Source organism: Myripristis murdjan, chromosome 5 (assembly GCF_902150065.1).
Source record: "Myripristis murdjan chromosome 5, fMyrMur1.1, whole genome shotgun sequence".
Lineage (NCBI taxonomy): Eukaryota > Metazoa > Chordata > Actinopteri > Holocentriformes > Holocentridae > Myripristis > Myripristis murdjan.
This window is the reverse complement of record NC_043984.1, coordinates 4,882,628-4,903,422: the sequence shown is the minus strand read 5'-3', so window position 1 is coordinate 4,903,422 and position 20,795 is coordinate 4,882,628. Positions and strand designations below refer to the sequence as shown.

General features: G+C 43.3%; 1 protein-coding gene across 1 annotated transcript in view; it reads left to right on the top strand.

Annotated features, from left to right (window-relative positions):
- The window catches only part of arhgef10la (Rho guanine nucleotide exchange factor (GEF) 10-like a), a 119,068-nt gene that overhangs the window by 70,571 nt on the left and 27,702 nt on the right, over window positions 1–20,795 (top strand). Inside the window, exons 20-21 of the mRNA XM_030051925.1 lie at window positions 4,597–4,718; window positions 20,457–20,543. Coding sequence (XP_029907785.1) covers window positions 4,597–4,718; window positions 20,457–20,543 — 209 coding nt within the window. The remainder of the gene's footprint in view (window positions 1–4,596; window positions 4,719–20,456; window positions 20,544–20,795) is intronic.

Here is a 20,795-nt window from a genome sequence, read left to right as displayed (position 1 = left end):
CCTGACCAAGGCTCGCCCTGGTCCTCCCCCGGGTTCTGTCACCCTCCTTCTTTGCTCTCCTCGCCTCTGCCATCAAAGGCTTCTTTCTGTGTATTATTGAAGAGGGTACAGCTGTTGGGAGTGGTGTTTTTTTTTTCAATAGTTCCACCACCGTCTGCAGTTTGGAGCAGCTTCATGCTGGTCACTCCAGGCCGCTTCCTGTTTTGGTTTTTGCTGCATTTGTGTTATGACAGTTCAGTGCCGCAACACACTTCTGCAGTTTGTGACACCACGTGGGGATAAATTCCAGGCAAAAGTTCCTTCCTGTAATTACGTCGAGGAAGCTGATTTGGACATCTCGCCCCAGTCAGCGGGTCATACAGGTCACGTCGGCACATACAACATGACTTGAAACGTGGCATGAGGCTCAATTGATGGGAAATTGTACTCGGGGACAGATGCTGTCGAATGAGCACTCGGAAAAGCAGGACTTAGAATAAACCAGTTCTCCCTGTGACGGGCTTGTTTCATACAGTGATTTTATTATGCTATCAAAATTAATTTGAAAATGTTACTACCTGCAGACACAGCCATTCCCCTCAAGCAGGGCAACATGCGAAGCAGGATCTCTCTTGCTTATTATGTTTTCCTGTGTGCAGAGGTGTGACGGGTTTCAGTGTAAATAAATTCATGAATAAAGGTGTGTGCGAGTGTGTGCGTGTGTGGTGTGTTGAGGTGAGTGCCCTGTGTGTCGCCAATTAATGCCATATTCAATTTGAGCCTGTGCTTATCATTTGTTCACCATTATTCATCATCATTAATACATGGCAAAGGCTGAAGGTTAAGGCTAATTTGTGTTCTCTGTTTCTCTCTCTCTGTTCCTTTATGTGTATCTCTGCTCTCTCTCTCTCTCTCTCTCTCTCTCTCTCTCACTCTTGCTTCTCCTTGTAATCCTGTTTTAAATTTGGATCCTCCATCTCTCTTACCGACCGGCAAATAGCAAGAAGTCTGCATATCCACATGGAACGTTATTTATGCTAATGTAATAATTAACTGTAGAAAGTTGATGAGGACTCTGGGGTAAAGGAAATCGCTAGACCTGATGCCCCACCTGGAGCAGTTACTGGCAATCTGCCCTCAATTAAAGTCTTTTAATAAGTGACCCTACACCTCTCCTCTCCACATCCGGCTGGCAGGGGCCCGCTCAGAGACGGTCAACCCACAGGCCAGCCCTCCAAAAATAAATTATTAAAGAACACTCCATGTCTTGAGATGACTGTAAATATAAAGGACCGAGTGAGTTAAAAGTTTGTGAATATCTACCTCCACCTGTGCTGATAGTATGCTTGGTTTAGTCTCTTGTGTGTGTTTAGAACTGTGTATTTTGAATGGATTGTATTGTGCTTAGCATTGTGTGGGTTGTTTTGCTTTATTGCCAAGGCCAATTTATGCCCCCGATATAACAGCATCAGATCATGTGTGCCAGCAGTTGCCCCCCAATTTTAATCCTGCAAATACAGAAAGGAGAACTTCCATTTCTTGAAAACAACTTGAGGATCACTCACTCTTGTGTTTCTCAAAGTGTATAGACGATATAAATATTTTCCACTTGCTTTTCTTATTTCATGCATTTTGTCAAGGTTTCATTCAAGCTCCCCTTCAGCCTCACAGAAGCAAGTCATTATGCGAGATGTGAAAATATGCAAGGCACCTCTCCATTGCAGTTCATATCTGTCCTTGATCATGTTCTCTCACCTCTCTGCTCTGTATAAACTCGTGTTTTGAAGGTTGCGTCAGATGTCGTCAAACTTTTTGACTGACAGGACTTTGCGCCGCCGTGATCACTTGTCTGTGATCTTTTTCACCTAATGCAGATACATTACATTTACGTAACATTTTTTTGCCATTTATCTGAAGTTGTTATCCAAAGCATATTAATGATTCAAGTTACATGAGGTTCAATGACTCAAGTAGAAAGCGACTCCTCGAACAGTAAATATTCTTTCTTGTCAGACATCATCAGTCTGTGATGTTCAATGGATCCCAGAAGTGATTTTGTGACGAAGCATGTACTTTACTTCCTGGTGCACCCACGTTCCATCAAACTGTCTTGTTGACTTATCATTGCATTTCTCCATCACAAATTATGTCATTCATAAATTTATTCATTTAAACCTTTATGTAAGCCTTGTAAATAAATGAGGTTTCCCTCATTTGCAATGATGCTGAGATACAGAGAAACATGGAAAATTAAACAAAGAGAACAACACACTGAGGTGAAGTGGTTTGAGATCATAGTCATGAATTGTCCTGGGACTGTGAAGTCAGTCTTGAGGGTGTGTTGTAGATTTATCCATGCTGTGGAGAAAAACTAAAAGGCAGATTTTCCAAGTTCAGAATAAACTTGTGGGATGTGAAGCATAAGACAGTTAGTAGTAGTGGTAGGGTCCAGTGGTCCAGTCCTGCATGGATGTTATACAGGGTGGTGTATGTCCAATAAGGGATTTATGGATGAAAAGATACAAGTGATTATCATGCCTCTGTGCCAGAGAGGACAACCAACTGTGTTATACAAAATGCAATGGTGAGTGCCATAGGGATCTCCAGTAATGAAACTGTGGAGCAGAATGATAAACTCAGCCCAGGGGTTTAAGAGCAGAAGCAGCAGCTTGTCTTTAGATTAAATCACTATAATCTAGGACGGATAGAAAGATGGCCTCAGCTCTACTTTTCCTACATTTCAAAGAGAAGCGGGATCTGTTTCTGCACAAAAATCCTAGTTTTTTTTACTCAGTCCAGCCAAATTCCAAGATATTTATACTCTGTTACTCTCTCAATATTGCAACCACTCAGTGTAGACTGTGAGAATCAATATGTCTTCCTCTAGAAAAAAGCATTAACTTTGTTTTGCTCGTACTAGTACTAGTTCAAGGTTGACAAGTGCATGTTGGAGAGCACCAGAATAAAGTTGTAGATTTTCATCAGCACGTTGTACTGGGTTAGCAAAACAATGCAGAATTGTATTATCCACGTAAAGATGGACATTTCAGTCAGTTAGAAAAGAGAATTGTAAACAAGACAGGGCCTAGAATTGATCCTTGTGGGTCACCTTTCATTACTTAATTGGATTACGTGAAATAGCATTACTTTCACATGACACTTTCACCTGTTCATCACATGAAGAGGTTAGTTAAAGGTGTTTTATCAAGTAAAATGACTTTGTTTAAGCTTGGGGTTAATGTTAGGGTTAGGATTAAGCATCTTCAGCATTGGTTATGACTTGGCCAAGATTAAGGAAATAGCTAAATTAAAAAGAAAATTGTTAAAAAATAAAAAACTTTACTCAGTTACTCACTGAACTCAGGTCACCAGACTTAACTCCAGATGTTTACGCCCATTCACCCATTCACCAGCCTCATTACACCTTTACTTTCCACATGGCTGTTTCAATATACAACTACATTTTTTTCCAGTCATGTCCCTGTCACATAATTCTGTCGTTGCAGTAAAATGCGTTTCTTTCACATTATGAGAACAGAGCATCTATTTACCTTACGACAGCACGTTTCATTTCACACCAGTCTGGGGACCATGCTCCATCTATGTGCAGCCAGTTATCCAGAATAAGAAAATAACACCACCAAACAGTAAAACAGGTACAGAAATGGAATGTGCATCGCTGTTCTGGCTCTATTTTTAGCATAGCTCAAGTGTTTTAGGCTGGATTTTTCCTTTAAGACTGAAGATGTGACAAAATGTGTCCGCATCTATGCTGCAAGACACTTAAATGAAAGCCATTTGAGAGTTTTTGGCGTTTGGACTGTGGGTCAGTTCATGCTCATCTGCTGTAATTGGCCCTTAGGGGCACTACGTACCGGCTTGTCGCAGGAACAGCCAGTAAACAACACTTCTTGTCAAACAAACTGCTGTATGCGCACATTTCAAACTAAATGGGACTTACACATCTGGGACGACACTGCTTTGGAAACAAACTACAGGTACATGTGTGGCTTATTTCAGTTTGATGTATTCAAAAAGACCCAGGGAGCAAATTATAACAAGCTGTTAAATTGCACTCACAATTTAGTTTGAAATTGACAATTACAAAATTACAAAATGGGAGTACTTTGGCAGCTTTGCCCAGTGCCTAGTCAGGGGTGCACCTGTGGTAGGGCTTATAGAGCACTGAGAGCCAAATCTATCCTTTATTTTAACTCACATCCAGTGGTTGCATTTTTTCATGCTGGGACAGACTCTTGATTAAGCGCAGGTTTAATCACTGCTGAGGCCTTGTGTTGGCAGTACCTGGACTTGCCTCCCACGACAGGGAATAAGCCTCCGGCTGATTATAATACACAAATGCTAATAACACTATTCATATTTCATACCTTGGGGTAGAAAAATGTCTTCCTGATTATACGGTGCATTTTTGCAATAGCTTGAAGCAGACTTTGCAGCTTGGCTCAACTGTGGGTGTGGGATGCACACTGTCAACAAGTGCAACAACACTACAAGTTGGTAAACTACCACAACAACAAGTTGGTAAAGCCCCCGAGAAGCAGCAGCAGCAAAAAAAAAAAAAACAAAAACAAATCTTGTTTTCTTTGCCTATTTCAGGAGAGGAGAATACACCAGGCTGGTTATGTGGAGAGGACGACGGGAAGACAATGGCCCCATTTTGGTATCCGCTACTTGCCTGTCGTATGCCTGTCTTCGCCACTAAATCACTAGATAGAAAGGTGAGTAAATTGCAGCACCTCAGCCAAGGTCGTTTAAGAAATAAATCACATTTAGTAAGTTTCATTCTCCCTATATGTCTGCTTTAACAAGAGGACTTTAGGGTAAATTGGACCAAACTGGGTTTTATGGAAATCTTTCCATATTTGTATACCGTGTAAACAATACAACACCTGCAGCAACTTCTGTTTCAGACAATGAAGTGTTTAGCATAAAATTGTTCTGTGGTACAATGGCACCGCTTGCACATTTTATAAATAAGAAGGGAGACATTAGAGCTTTCAGCCCACTCATGCACTGTTGCTAATTTATGTAGTGTTAGTGTCCACGCTACATCGGTAAAACAGACAACAGACTACAGCTGGGCTTTGGTAACAGCCAGCTTTATACCCTGAGCTACTGTACCAAATCAAATAAAAAAAAATCAAGTACACTGGATACAAACAGATGAGCTCCAGCAACTGTATTTTACCTCATTACGGTGCAGATAATTCTGGCGTGAGAGCCTTCCAGTGGGTAATGCACTCAGCCAGCGAGAGTGGGGATATTTTGCTGCTTACAAGAAGAGGCAATTCTCTTCTCATTTGCTTTGTGACCACTGTGCTCTCCGCTATCGCAGAAAAAAAAGAAACTGATAGAGAGGATGTAAGCATCAACATGATGGATGACATTTTCACTGTAGAGTTTCTCAGTGTCACTTTAAAGTTTTAATTCACTGTATCTTTCGGAGCTTGCCATTCCTCCTTTGGTCAGTGAGATAGTGAAGGGTCCGTATAGTGATGTTTGTCTATGCTCGGGCTGGGGCCTTCCACTGTCATCTACAACGTGTCAATGCAGTTTGACTTTTATTGATGCTAGCTCCTCCTCTATAACATATAATAGCGGCAGAATGTGTATTTTAATGAAGGTTCCTCTGAACGAGATCATAGTGCCGTTTAAGCGCAGCTGTTTCCCATTGAATGCAATCAAAAGAGTGCTTTCCGTGCCCTAACAGCTAAAAATATATTGTCTCAGGGATGATCTCACTCCGAATTGCCTAGACTATAGGAATTACAAGGTGACACAAAAGCATCCCCTCAAGATGCCGGCTGAAGACTTTCAATCGATACAGCCTGTTAAGACCTAGAAGCTGTCCATAGATCAAATGGTCAGCACAGGTGAGAGACGGACTAAAAGGGTTTTGGGAGTCGGTGAAAATGGTATGAAATCAATTTGCAGTGGCTGAAAGATGATATTTCCAACTACATTTTCTAGCACTATAATGCGGTTACGGGTCTTACTGAGCAAGGTGGGTGGTGGAGGGAGCCAAATTACCATGGCCACCAGGGGAGGATGTTATAAAGTGATCATGCAATTATCTTAATGGCTGTGGGACACCCAAGCATAAATCAATGTTCCAGGATTAGATTAAGACCTACACACCACAACTCATAGTCTACTAGCCATGTGGACCAGAAAGGAGGGTGAAGTGGAACAGCAGCTGGAAGTGTGGCAAAGTGTGGCTTAGGCATGGTGGGGGATTTCCCGCAGGATCTTGCAGACCTTCTGGAGTACTCCGCCGAAGTCTGTTACACCTGGCTGGAAGCGGAGCCAAGTCAATTAATATATTTGGAGCCAGCGGGACCCCCGCTGTCTCCGAGGATCTGCTCGCGCTCTCCACTTCTAGCGCAGACAAATGAAGCACCTGAGCATGTGAGTGAAGGGCACGGTGGCCGCGTCAGTCACGAGCGTGGTTTACCATGAAATTGTTTCACATGGCTGTTTACTCCGCGGGATGAGAGGTGTCAGTGCGAGCTTGCATGTTTTCACACGAGGAGTCGTCGTGAAGTGCCGTCGTGGGCGGCCTTGCTGCAGAGGCTAATGTGTGCATCTGGATGGGGTATCACTTGCGCTTGTGTGGGTGTGTGTATATATGTTCTTCTGTCTGTTTGTATGTCCCCGTGTATCTGTATTTGCACACATGGCTGTTTGTCTACATGCTTGTGCACATCTGTATGTATCACAAGAATGAGGATACTATAGGAATGGCGGCTTGGGGTTTAGAAAGCTGAAGAGGTAAGCAGAAGTATTTTTTTTCCATTTTGCGACTAAAAAGAAGGTAGCATTAAATGGAGTGACTTTAAGTCCTTCATGCAGAGCAGACTGTGATTAGGGGCTTAACTCAGCAGCAGCCCCCCTCTCCTCCTCTGTGTCTCCATCTCTGCCTCAGCCACTGCCTCTGGGACACACACGCCTCTCTGTGCCAAAGCTCCGCAACATCTCTTTCTCCAGCCCTGGCAGCTTCTCTTGGCAGTCTGAGTTACAGTGAGTAGAAAGGCTGAAGAAAAGGAGGAAAAGAGAAAGCCCAGATTAAAAGAGATGTGGCCGGAGGGGCCGGAGCCATTTCCTACAGAAAATAAAGTTCTAAAGCAGCGTAGCATGAACAACACGCACAGGTCACCTAAGGGAGCTCAACCCACTGCCGGCTGCGCGCCGCTCCGCGCACCCCGGTCCGCTCGGTGGGAGCCGGAGAGGACTACTGGGCAAACTCGTTAGGCACCGGAGATAAACCTTATCACAAGTCTCCGTTGAGTGAGAACAGCGGGGGCAGATTGACTCCTCTCCATTTCGTTCTCACACAAACACAGAATCAAGCGCTCTTCCCCGTTCATAGATGATCCACATCCTGATGGGTCTTGTTGTTTAAGGAGTCAGCGCACGCTCCGTTTTAGCTGTTCACTGCCCCCTTTTGCCATTTTGAAAGATGAAACAGAGCAGGTTTGGCAGTTGGCCCAAGAGGAGGGTGTGAGGTGCTCGGGCCAGAGGTATTATTAGGAGAGACTGTAGCTGGCACGCATAGTTGTATCAGATTTCTAAAAGCGAGAAATCAGCCACTAGATGGACTATAAATTTCTCCAAAAGTAATAAATTAGCAATGAAAATTGGTGAAGTAAAAAAGTTATATGTGTATGATACAGAGATTTTAACAGGGTTAATGCCTTTAATTAAAACAAAGCACATCTACTTCTGCACTGGATAAGTGGAGTTTGCTGTTTTACAGAAATTCACATCTGTTAGTTAAGAGATGGCTCTCTCTATCATTGTGTATTATTATTTTTTTTAATTATAATGCGAATTATGTGATGCTAAAATATATCCCTGCACCGAATGACCACTTGGCCAACCGTTTTGTATGCAAACCTCATAAAGCAGAAAACAGATAAATCTAGCACCGGTTTTACTTTATTTTATTGGAAAACTTAATGGAGCTTTTTTTGCTGGCATGACATTTGCTCTCTGCCAGTGTCTGCTGCTTAACTAAGCTGGACCACATCCGCCGCTCCCCTTTCATCTCGCAGCCCGACTGCATGACTGTTACAGAGATGTGGTTTTGTTCCATCAACTATTTCTTTCACTTCTGTCCAGCAGGCTATGCTAGTCTGAGTCCTGGAGGCCAGGCTAATGGATGTATTTGTAACAGCCAACAATGTGACAGCTCAACAAGCTGCACCTAAAGTGGCGCTGCCTGCCGTCGCATAGTGCATTGTGAAGAGTATGCGCTAAATGATGTCATTTTCTCCGTGGAGAGCACATATATTTCCTTTTTGCACTTGGTTTTTATATAAGCTCATATTCAGCATATGTTTTGAAGGAGACAGATGCCTCGTTCTATCTTGGCCTAAGCGTTCTCAGAGCGACGCGCACATGTGAAGTATTTTACGGCGGAGGACAGGAATTCCATCGGCCCCGTAATGATTCACAACTTCTTCACATCTCGTTCGACGTGAAAAGGACCTCTTCCTCGGCAACTCAAAGGGGCTCTTTAAGATCCAAGGCTACAAAGACTTTCAAAATAGTGAAGGGACATGTTTCCAGACTCCGTTTATGAGGCATTAGGCAAGGACAGCGTTGAGGATGGCTGCTATGCCAGAGCTCTTATAATACCTTGGGGGATTTCATCATGTATGCTTTGAAGTGCAGAATGACAAACTGGAAAAAGGGTTTGGGCTGCATCAGGGTTAGCTTCCTTTCTCTTTCTCTGAGAGGATTAGTTTCTGTGTCTCGGCTCAGAAAACGGCAGCGCCTGTTCACATCTCACCCCCTAATACACCCCACCAGTTTACATAGATCACATAGATCGGGTTGTTTTTTTTTTGTTTGTTTGTTTGTATTTTTTTGTTTTTTTTAGGGGCGTTATGTGGTTTTGAAATCCATTAAATGCACAGAGGCGGCATTTCCGTCTGTTATCTGGCGCAATCACACTGGACTGGGTCACTGGGGTCTGCGCTTATTTACTGGACAGGCTGGTTTTGAGGGCATGTTGTGCATGTCCCTCCAACTCGCTGTCTCATCCATCTTCCCTGCTGATGGAGTGATAAGAGAGCAGGGGTGTGTGCTCGGCTAGCCATATGAAAGTGACTGGGAGTGCAGAAAATGTGCTGGTGGTGCGGCATCTCCGGCGGTAGCAAATATGTTCGCGGCCGTATTTATAGCAGCACTTGGGTGAACGAGTGATTTACGAACATAATGAGTCAAAGCTGTTACAGCCGAGATGAAGAAAAGGGGCTCGGCGTGAAGGCTGGGTGTGTGTTGCACACCGCAGATGATACGCTGTGAAATATGGATCAAAAAGGAGAAGGACAGAGTGTGAAAAGGTGGCCTCTTTCCCTGATGCAACGCCCATCTGATGATTTATTTCGTCTCCCCCCCGCCAGCCTGTTTTTTTAGGCAGAGCCGTCAAGTTGACACCTTATGCAATGCTTCCCCCTCTGTGTTTCTTGAAGGTCGTTTGCTGCCTTTTTGAGTAGCAGATATCAGCCACCTCTCTGATTTGTGGAGAACAGATGCCACAGCATGGATTAAAAGCCCTTCCTCAGCACACATCCACCAGGGCGTAGCAGCTCCCTTCTCTATTCTGCAGTGATATCATCCTGGCAAATACAAAACACACACACACACACACACACATAAACAGAGGGATGCACTAGAGCCTGTGTCTGTTTGGAGAGCGCACCTTTCTCACAGAGCTGTTCCAAAGCCCTCGTTAAGGCCCACATTTTTCGGAAGCTCTCTCCAGTGCCCAGTAATGCCGGTGGTGCTCTCCAAAATAGTTGCATTTAAAGGGCCATACCAGTGATTCTGCAAAATGCATTTTCTTCGTGTTTTGCTAATCTTTTCCCAAAGGAAGCAGCCTTATTTTAGAACTCCACTATCCTTTTTTTTGTCTTTTATCCAGCCATTGGTTTCACTATGACATAAAAATGAACTTTTCAGAGACTTCAAACTTCCTTCACACCAGTATTCCATCACCGTAATAAAGTCATCTATGTTAGTTTTCCTAAAAGCAGCAGTACTGTTGTGTTTTGATGGGTTAGGTAAAATAGTTCCCAACTCTTCACCCCCAAGGGTTGCATATTATGTCAGGTATCCGTGATATTGGTTTTGGAAAAAGCTGCTATTGAGTTTTATAGATGACTGGAGACTTGGCGGACTGGAAACCTCTACATCTGTTTTCATAATCTGGTTGGTTCTTTAAGTTACTTTCCAAGTACTTTCACACATTTGCTCGACTTTGTTGTTATATGTCAAATGGTATAGTAAGTGGTACATAATGTGGATAACTAAAGGTTGTCCATTTGCTCAGTAATAGAGGAAACATTTTCATAATGCATTTGCACGATGCACACCTTTCAAGGATCATGCTCAACTTTTCAAGATCTGAATGTTCACATCGGAGTTAGCCACTTGCTACTCTAAAACCAAGGGGTACTGGCTAAAAGGAATGCAAGTAATGTTCAAATGCACTTACAACACACAAAAATCTAAATCTAAATGAGATGCTGTTTTGCTGTTCAGAAGATCTCTTAACAAATATTATTCTACAAAAACATAAAGATGTGCCTGGTGAGGAATCTCTGAAGCAGCCATTTGGTAAATAATAAGAGTGATTTTCTCCCCACCAGAATTCCTGTTCAAATCGACTGCATTATCATAAGCCATTTTCCAGCTAGAAATGTTCTTACAGCCACTTTTGGGAGAGTTGGTGGTTACACCTGGTAAATAATCTATCCTTTCTTCTGAAAATCTATGTCTAAATTGCCCATTTAGGAAACCCTCTTGGGCTTAGAAACCTTTGTAAATATGGTCTCCCGTCTATCCACACAAACAGACACTGTTGCCAATCGTCTGGGTTTAAACAGGACAAGCAGACAAGCTTTTGGCATGTGAATTATGGGTATGCAGGAGGAAGTGTCAATCTGATTTCTGTGTGTGTGGCTGGATCACAGCAGACCTGTCGCTGGGGCTGATATGGCCCGGCCTTCTGGCCAGTGTGGCTGGGCTCAGCAAAACCGAACTCCAGACACACCAAACATGTCACTGTCACCAATACAGGGGGGCACTGACAGCACACAAGCTCTGACTGCTTAACGCTCCCGATCAAAGAGGACCTCTCACCGGGGTCAGGGCAGAAGTCAAACTTTGGCATTCGCAGAGAACAACTCTGAGGGAGCTGTGACAGTTTTCCAACATCTTGGCTAATGTGCCAAGAGCGTGCAAAGGTCAGACTTTCATCTTTGTAGATCTGGATCTCTCCTCTGCTGGCGCTAAGCAGTATCAGCAGTCACCTGTATTGAAGTCAAGTCATGGCTTGAGTTGAGACGGGTGCAGCACTTTGCACAAGAGAGGCAGAAATCAGCCACCTCCTGCCCATCCTTACCGCATGTTGTCTTTCCGCAACAGCAGGCCTGCAGCAATTTAATCAAAGGATTTCTGAAATTAATGACTTGAGAATAAAATCCACCTGTGGTTCTGATTGGCGTGAAGAAAACACTTAAGGATTTCTATGTTTTTATTATTATTATTATTTGCTGTAATGACAGGATCTACATGATGTTCATAGCTTGTTTTTCACACATAGAGACTCAATTGTGTATGTCTGATTGCTTTATTATGATTTAGACCTTAATGACACAGTAGTTAGAGGTTCTGAGATACTCTGACTTGTGATGCCACAGCACACAGAAGCTCTCCCTCTCCACCGCTCTCCTCGCCAGCAGAGGGCAGTGTGGTGTCTGTGCAAGGTTGCAGACCTGCCACTTGACAGTGAGGTCATCTGCAAAGGGGCTGATCTGCCGCCGTGACAGTTAACATGCTAATTATAGGGAATCATGGACACTCTAGCAATGCCTCAGAGCAGAGTCCTCCTCCCCTGGCCTGGGCTTCTGCTCCCTGTGTACTTGTCAAGATAGCAACGCAGGAACACATTGTATAACCAGGAGGAAAATGCCGCAGATCTGCTCAACGTGCTAGTTTGGTCACATTTCTCTTGTGCAATTATACACTACTATGGAAATATGAGAGGTGAAAACTGCATCCATTCAGAGGAAAAGCCCTCTCTCCTCAGTTGTGCCATTCCTGGCTGTTGCACTGATTTGTGCTCTCCTTACATTGGCTCCACTAATTAGTCCGTCGCTCTTCCTGGTACTCGCTTCCAAGACGTGGACAACTGCCAGCCTGGACCTGAATGCTGCTTAAATCACGGTTGTTCACCAGCATAAAAAAAAAGGTTTAAGGACAGGTTTATTTACTTCTCAGGGTCCCAGTTTAAGGAGCGTAATTTATGTCCAGATGCAGAATTATCAAACTCATTTTGCATATGTTGATTTTCCACTTTCCTTTTAAGTGATTGTTAGTGCGCCCGTCGCTCATGTTAACAGCTGTATGTTGTTGTGGGTTTATATCGCTTTGCTCGGCCAAGTCTCTCTTGTGAAAAAAAAAAAGAGAGATTGTTGAGGTCGACGTGGCTAAATCATAGCTAAATGGAAAAAGAAAATATTTGTGTTACAATATCAGATTATGGGGCTGAAACAGTGGGAGCTAAATTGTGGTGGATGATAGAAGGTTTGAGGGTGATTAAGAACAACCAGATTAGTGTTTTTGAAACAGTTGTGATTCCTATTTGTCTCATGTTGTTCCAAGCAGGCCATCATAGAATCGGGTTCCAAGGACTGCGAGGGGGCAGATTCGAACTCAGGAGGTGCTCCTTGATGTGCGGCGCCTCCTTGGCAACGGTGGCCGCAACCACCACATGGCTCGGACTCAGTGGGCAGCAGAGCCCCCTTTGTTCTGAGTTGCCTGCCATCTGATATAAAGGATTATAGAAAGCCTCTTCCCACTCTTGTGCCCGTGGTTTCATCTAAGACCCCATGTTGACAAACAGTTTCTTTTTTCAGGTGGGTAAAAATCCCTGCACCCAAAGCTTGTCTGAGCCTCATGCAGATGTCTCCTGTGTCTGGCAAAGCGAGGGGGAAGATGGAGAGGGCGATTGACTTACATAGAGAACTTTTGGCCTGCAGTCCTCTTTTGAACTCATTAATGCAGGGGCAGTACATTGCTTTCATCCGGACGAGCTGGAACTGCCATGGCCGCAGGAATCAGGGGTGTCGGGAGTGTGTGTGCGCGCGCGTGTGTGTGCGTACGTGCGTGTGGATAGAGAGGGGGGGCATAGCGACATAGCAAATTTGCATCACATTAGTTGGACGTGTTGCAATCATTCAGTTAGCAGCTGTGAAGGACACGAGGAAGAAAATCTGAGTCGAGTCATGAATATGAGTTTGTGATGTCCTGGCAATGTCAGGCCGTGGCTCTGAGCAGCGATATGCAAAACCACTCTCCAACTTCATTCCACTTATTGCTGATATGATCTGTGGCATAGCCAGGGGAGACAGGGAATCGTTACTGTACAGACAGTGGTTATTAAATTGAAGGAAATGTCCTGAGCCGCGTTGAGCCGTGTTTAATAATAAGCTGATAGCCATATGGTTCGCCTCAAGTCCCAGCCACCTCTAAAGGACCCCATACGGGCCACTCAAGAGTTAAAAAATCAGGCTGTCTACCAGTTCTCGCCCGCAAATGGTTTAATCTTATTGTCTTCAAATGACTTTGAATATTCTGAGCATAATGCAGCCCTGCAAGCACAGCAGGTGGTTGGCCCTTTGATCTCTGCTTGTCGATGCTGGTGGAATTTAAATCACCGAGTGACATCTAACTCATGAAATCATAAAATGAGCAGCATGTTTCAACTTTGATCCTGCCATCCTTCTGTATTAGATTCATTAGAGGATCTATTGGAAAACACATAATAAGCAAACAACATTTTTGCTGTCCCTTTGTGGTTGTGCCATGGTTGTGTGTGCTGTGTGTTTATAATGGCGTGGTACAGTGCATGCGCATATATTATTTGGAGCGCGGGCCAAGTTACCTGACGGCTACAATTCCAGTCCGAGCGCTTTTATGCGCATTGATTGATTCTTTAAATGAAATAATCCAGCGTGCTTCTCCCCTGTCAGCAGAATGCTGAAACGAACGCACCATCGCGTGCTGAGAGCATCAAAATGAAGATGAGGAAATCTTCCTTCCGAGTGGAAAACGTGCCGCCATTCCACCAGTCCTTGCAGAATTAGATTCAAAAATCACTTTAGTCACCAAGTGCAATGGATGTGCAGGGATTTGTCTTGCTGGCACTGGTGCAAAGACATATTGACAACTTAAGAGTCTTACAGCACATATTGACACACACACACACACAGTTCAAGGATAATATGCTGTGGACACCAAACATGTTACAGGCACTTAGCATCCTTTCGTATTTTTCCAGTAAAGCGGTCTTGATCATGGCCTGCTTTCCTGATAACCTGGGCAGCAAGGAACTTTGTAAAAAGTCTCATGCTAGCAGCTTGTTTAGTGTGCATTACCTGTAGCAGGGCTCCAGTTGTAAGTAATTTCAGGTTGACCGGCGATTCACTCTGTGGTCGTCCTGCCTGTTGCCCCAGGCAGTGGGAATGCAGTGGGGAGGGAGCAAAAGCACCAGTCAATTATCAGTTAATAAACAGTGGAAGTTTTCTATTAGTGCCTGTTAGTGCGTGTAAAAGATTGTTGGTATGTGGAATTGGGGGGAGGCACTGTGACTATGGAATTAGAAAGGATAGAGGCATGCTTTTTTTCCCCCAAGGCTAATATGCAGCACCCAGTTCTCTGCACATGCCTTTATGGAGCTCGTAGTTGTTATTTCATTTTTAGTAGGCTATACAGGACAGTATATAATATCTGCTAACTCATATTTTTTTTCCCCTTTCAGACAGTACAGAAATGTGTGCTCAGGAATTTTACTTCATGTGGTATTTCATAAGTGGCTGTGGAGCGCACTTTCCAATAAAGAGAATCCATTACATAAGCATGGTGGGAGCTAAACAATGCGATGCCGGCTGCAGTGCGTCTTGTCATTGATAACATTATGGGCCCCTGGAGAATTTGATGCATGGTCCCTTGTAGAAACAAGCAGCGATGGTCACACATCTAATGTGTGGCAAATTCCAGCACAGTGGAGTGCAGATTTCACAGTGCTTCCAGAGGAATATTGCTGCAAGAAAAAAAAAAAACAAAAAAACACTCCACACACACCTGAGTAGCCTTGGGAAGTAAAGCAACATTAATTGGATATGGGGAAGTCATTCTTACCAAGGGGACACCAGTCTGACAGTCTTAGCCAGTGCCATGAATAATTAAAACCATACTATGTCATTATAGACGACTATCAGCAACAGAAACTTCTGCTTTTCATGGAGCAGACCAGAGCCAAGAGCTGAAGTGATGCTGTAAAAAATTAAAGGGTGGTATTAAGGAAAACAAGCTATCCCTTGTTTTGTCAGCGATGTTGCAGTCTGGGAGTTAAAGGGATAGTATTAGGCATGGTGGTGGTGCTCCTCGCTATTTAACAAGTCTCTCTTTTGGAAAATTATGTTTCCATAAAAACAAGCCTATCAGAATTGGTCCCTCTTGTTTTATCAAAACTGGGCCTCATCGAAAATCAGCCATTTAGAGTTTTAAATTCACATCAGAACATCCACGCTTTAGCAGGTGTTATTGTGAATCCCACCAGGGATTCTGGGCAAGACATGCCCCCTTTGTTGAATTTGAGGTTATGGTTGGGTGAGGGCTTAATTCAAGGCTGTTGTAGCTAATGGGGGACAGGCCAGTGAATTTTCTGGGTGTATTTTGCCCGTAACTCCAGTGGGAGTCATAATTAATTCACCCTGTGAGGTAGCAGCCATTATTAATACCAAGGTGGAGGGCAGGGCCACCACCAGGGCCAGCCAATCAGCGGCCAGTGGCTCATTAATGATAAATGAATGTCTCCAAAACCGCTTGTTAGATTCCAGGTGCAAGAGTAGGATGAAAATACCCCCCTGTAACAACACATTATGAAATAATACCTCATTTTGTAAGTACCTCCCAATATGTAATAACTTTTTCCATCATTTTGTAGGAACACTAGTATTTGATAATAACTTGTTACATATTGTAATAAAAACCTTGCATGGAAAATGTAATATATTTTCTTGCATTCTGTAATAATAAGCTCTGGGGTCTGTCAGCAGAGTCCAGGACAGAGGCTGATGATGCATTACAGTATAAAGGCACTCCCCACTCTTTCCTAATTTTAACCTCTCTCAGGGGGCGTGTCATGGGCTGGTGGGGGCGTGTCATGGAAGGCTCTGTTTTGGAGTCTGCAAGTTGTAGTTGGATACTCTTGAAAGTGAGGAATCAACCTCGAGCACTCCAGCACAATTTTATTTAAATAAATAATAATAAGGTGCGCTATCTGATGTAAAGGAAGACATCAGCTGTGACATTTTATTATATAATGCACTGAATTATTACATGTTCGTCAAAAAGGAAATGACTAATGAATAATAGCCATATCAATGTATTACAAATGCAGGAAAATCAATTATATTTTTTATTAAAGCTTTTTATTACAAGTTAAAGACAAAATGTTTTACATTTTGGAGGATTATTCCAAAATGCATGATGTGTGGTTAACACCACTTTTTAAGAGACATTACAGTGGACCCATCCATGGTATCCTGCAGGAATGGGTGTAATTACACTCATTTTAGATTCATCCTACACAGTGACTGTGTATGATCCTCCACTAACCATTACCACCTGGAACTAGCATATGGGCTGGTGCCCCCTTGGGGTAATGGGTGGGGCGGAATCTCTGTCGACCATTGGGTCATTGGTAACCAGCAGCTGGGAGGCCGCCCTCTCATCACATCAACAAATCTCACTTTAATTAGCTCACCTGCCCATTCCGTCCCTTTCACTCCCCACACTCCCCAAAGTCCTCCATCAAACCTCCCTCAGTCGGCTCACCTTCTTCTCTCATCCTGCCTCCCCACCTGGGAATTACCTCAACTCCCAACTTCACACCTACACACACATACACAAGCGTGTGTGTGCGCACAGGCAGGCATACACAAGCACACAGAAACTTAGTGCTAGAAATAAGACTGACAATTGACTTAGAGAAGCCTTGTGTCCCATTGATTTTTAAATGGTGCCTCACTGATACCTTATTAGCACTGGGATGGCCACTGATATGGCCATTGCTGAAGACCCACATTTCCTTTGTGCCTGTCGATATAATTTGCACAGTCACAGGTGGAAAGGGTCTCGCAGTCTTTGTTGTTATGCTCACACTGTTCCTTCTATTGGCTGTTTAAAGAACTTCAATAAGTGGGCCAGTGGTTTGTTGTATTGATCATAGTCACTGTCTGCACTTTAATCGCAGCACTCCTTGCCTTGGTATTCCTGTGCACTTAAAGCCCTAAGAGCCATCCACCTACAAACAGTTGCCTCATGTAACATATGAAGGGTTTCATTCCAGTTTGATGCTCAGTTTGGCAAATAAAGACGCCTGATGTACAAGATTGCATAATTGTGTAGATTTAATATTGGTTAACATTTCAAGTAAAATGGTGTAAGTCATTAGCAGATCGCTAATCACTTCAACAATATTCCGTAATGAGATTTCCTTTCATACCAGCAATCATTTTCCAAGAGTAGGCGTCAAATTTTGCAAATGGTGGATATCTCATTAAAGAACAAGCCTCTTCATTTACACATCAGCTCTTTATCCGAACCATCCCAGTGCACATTTCTGCCTTTGAATACCTTATGAAGATGTGATGGGATTTCTCTGATAGAGTGGTTGGATCCCTTTAGTATTGCTAGACTTTCTCTGGAGAGTGCTAACAGACAAAGCAATCTACGCCTGTGAAGATTGGCCTACAACACTCTGTCGTCTCGGGTGACTGATAAAATCCACCACCGTCTGAAGCCCATCGAACCGCCAGCACCATCCGCCGGTGCTCCTGTCCCTCTGGTCCAGCAGCCAGTCTCTCACTCTTAACCGCGGGGCTTCCATATGGGCACCTATTATGGCTGCCGCTTAATTACCTATCAAGAAAACATCTTGGTGCACTTGAGGGAAGTCTAGCAGAAGCAGAGAGGGAGTAAAAGAGAGAGGAAACAGGACAAGCATAAAAAAGGGGGAGTGAAAGATGGGAAAGTGGGAGTGAGAGATTGATGGAGAGAAAGCAGAAGAGACCGTGCATCTGCACAATCAATTTGAATAGATGGAGACAGACAGAGAGGGAGTGGAGGAATAGCGTTGCCGGGCAGATGGGGAGAGCAGGGATGTGGCCAGTATCCTTTCTTCTTCTTTTTTTTTTTTTTGTTATTTTGCATTTTGTGTTTGCAAAAACCCCCTACAAGAGAGAAGAAAGGGGGAGGGTCCTGGCAAGAGGAGGCTATAAATTACCTGAGATTGATGTTTGCTGCCTTGGAGGACGACAGTTAAAGGCGTGCGGTATTCATTGCTGACCCCTCTCACCCCCCCTACACACCTCCAGCCCAATGCCATGCAATTAGATGTGCCGTCTGCCACATGGCCGACTCTCACCAGTCATACGCCAAAATAATAATCATTCTCTAACAGCCGGAGTGCTGGTCAGAAGAGCAGCTTTCACCGCAGGGAGCTTGATACGCTATCAGCCACGGGCGAGCTATTCAGTGGCTCTGGAAGACAGCCTCAAGGCAATAAACCCATTTTCACCCCTTGCTCTATACAGTAAATGTCAATTTCTATCATTCAGATTCAGGCAATCACATCTACTATATGTCTATGAAAACTTATTTTTTTCCTTTTAGTAAGATATTGGCCCTTTTTATTGTTAATAAATAGTCAGACAACTGCCTCGGCACAGGACTTCAATATTCTGGACCCTTGTGTATTCCCAGGTTTGACCAATTTAATTTCTAAGGTAAATGTCACATATCAGTAGCACTAATCCCTTGTGGCTTCATAGCGAATGCTCCATGCATTCCAAAGCTTGAAAATTACCATGGTGCAAAAATTGTCTGTGCCCACCATGTACGCATAAACTCAATCAATCTTTACGCATGTGGAAGAGGCAGGAAATGGAAAAGGCTTCTTTTTTTTTTTACATTTTCACATGTTCATGGTGGTATTTACCGCACTGCTCGCTCACTTTGCTGAACTACAACATGACCGCAACATAAAGGAGAGGAGTGAGTGGGCAGCGTGGTTATTAGACGTAGCCAAAACTAAATATAAATCTAAGACTAGAGATGAGAAGAATGTGATGAAATAAAAATAAGAGCAGAAGTATAATGAAAAACTGAAAGTCGGCCAAAACACTAAACTGCCACCAGTAATAAAGCATTTTTTCCTCAATGTCAGGCTTTTGATCTTGCCATGATGAGAGCAAAGTATAGACGCATATATACCAGTAGTACCATATCTGTCATTTATTTAAATTCTGCTCTCCTCTGCCTGTCAAAGCACTAATTCCTTGTGGGCACATGGCAAATGTTTTATGATGTGATTTTTTCCTCCTTTTTTTTATCATTCAAAACATTAAATAGATGATTCAGGTTTGCTCTGCTCTTCCCTGATGTGTGAACGTACTCATTTCTTTGATAGTGGATGCATAGTCAATTTTAAATTACAAAATTTTTAACTTGATCCTTTAATTTATAATGGAGCTTTCAGTCCCAGTGGGGTAGAGTAATTGATTTGAATTTGGATGTATTTTTTTTTTCCTCCTTTGGTTGTCTGCGTGCACATGCAAACACTTTATATACACCATCTCAGGAGACAGAATATATAAAAAAGGAGAGAAAGAAAGAAAGAAAGAAAGAAAGAAAAAGAAAAGGAGAGAAGGAGGGAGAAGAAAAGAAAGAAGAAAAGAAGAAAAGAAAAGAGACTAATGCCATTGCTAAAACGATTTCAATGCTAGAGAGGCTGAAACAGCAGGCAGCCAGGTAAAAGGGCAGGGATTCAGTTATACAACAGAGTCTCGAGCCACAGTCTGGACACTAACTCTCTGTGGTCTTGGCAATTTAATTAGCCTTAAGCACTAGTTACCCGCTGGTCAGCTGTCAAATAGCTGTCCACAATCATAATTTCAGTTTGAGTCCACCGTTATTTTGGGTATTCTTTGAAAAGTTTCAACGCCAGACTGCCTGTGGAAAGTATTTGCTTTTCAGAAAGACAGAACATAGGGTGTGAGCCGGAAATGTGTTCAGAAAAGAGCCTTTTTGATACCTGCATTTACGGGATCCAGTGCTGGTGGAAAGCTGTCAGACACCAGGTGAAGTGACAAAGCATCTGATAGCACTCGCTGAGGCTCTTTTATTGGCAGTAGCATTTTGGATTTCATGTTACATCACAGTGGAAAATGAAATCCCACGACTGGTTTGGTGGTCATTTGGAAGGTAGTTCTTGGGACTTACAGTCAGAGTATAACAAAATGAGTTTTATAGCTGTGCACCTGTGCAGTGTTATGTCACTGAACGTGTTAAATCAGTATTCATCTTGTCTCTTGTAGCTGGAAGCTGCCTTGCACAATCCTGTCCACTGTGCCCTGTTGGGCTTCTCAGCAGCGAGCACCTCTTTACCTCAAGGCTACCTCTGGGTAAGTAATGAGTTGCTTACACACACACACACACACACACACTCAGGCATACATATTCAACTGAATGACCACGAAAAATAATGTGCATTTTACAATTAATTTCGTTTTTAACGTGATCACCATGACCTGTTTAACTCTAGTGTCGTCTGTACATTTTAAACTCATTCATAAAAAAAAAAGAAAGAGAAAAAAAAAACAGCTCAAGGCGAAGAATTGGACATACACCATTTTTCTCTGTGAAAATGTTGCTAG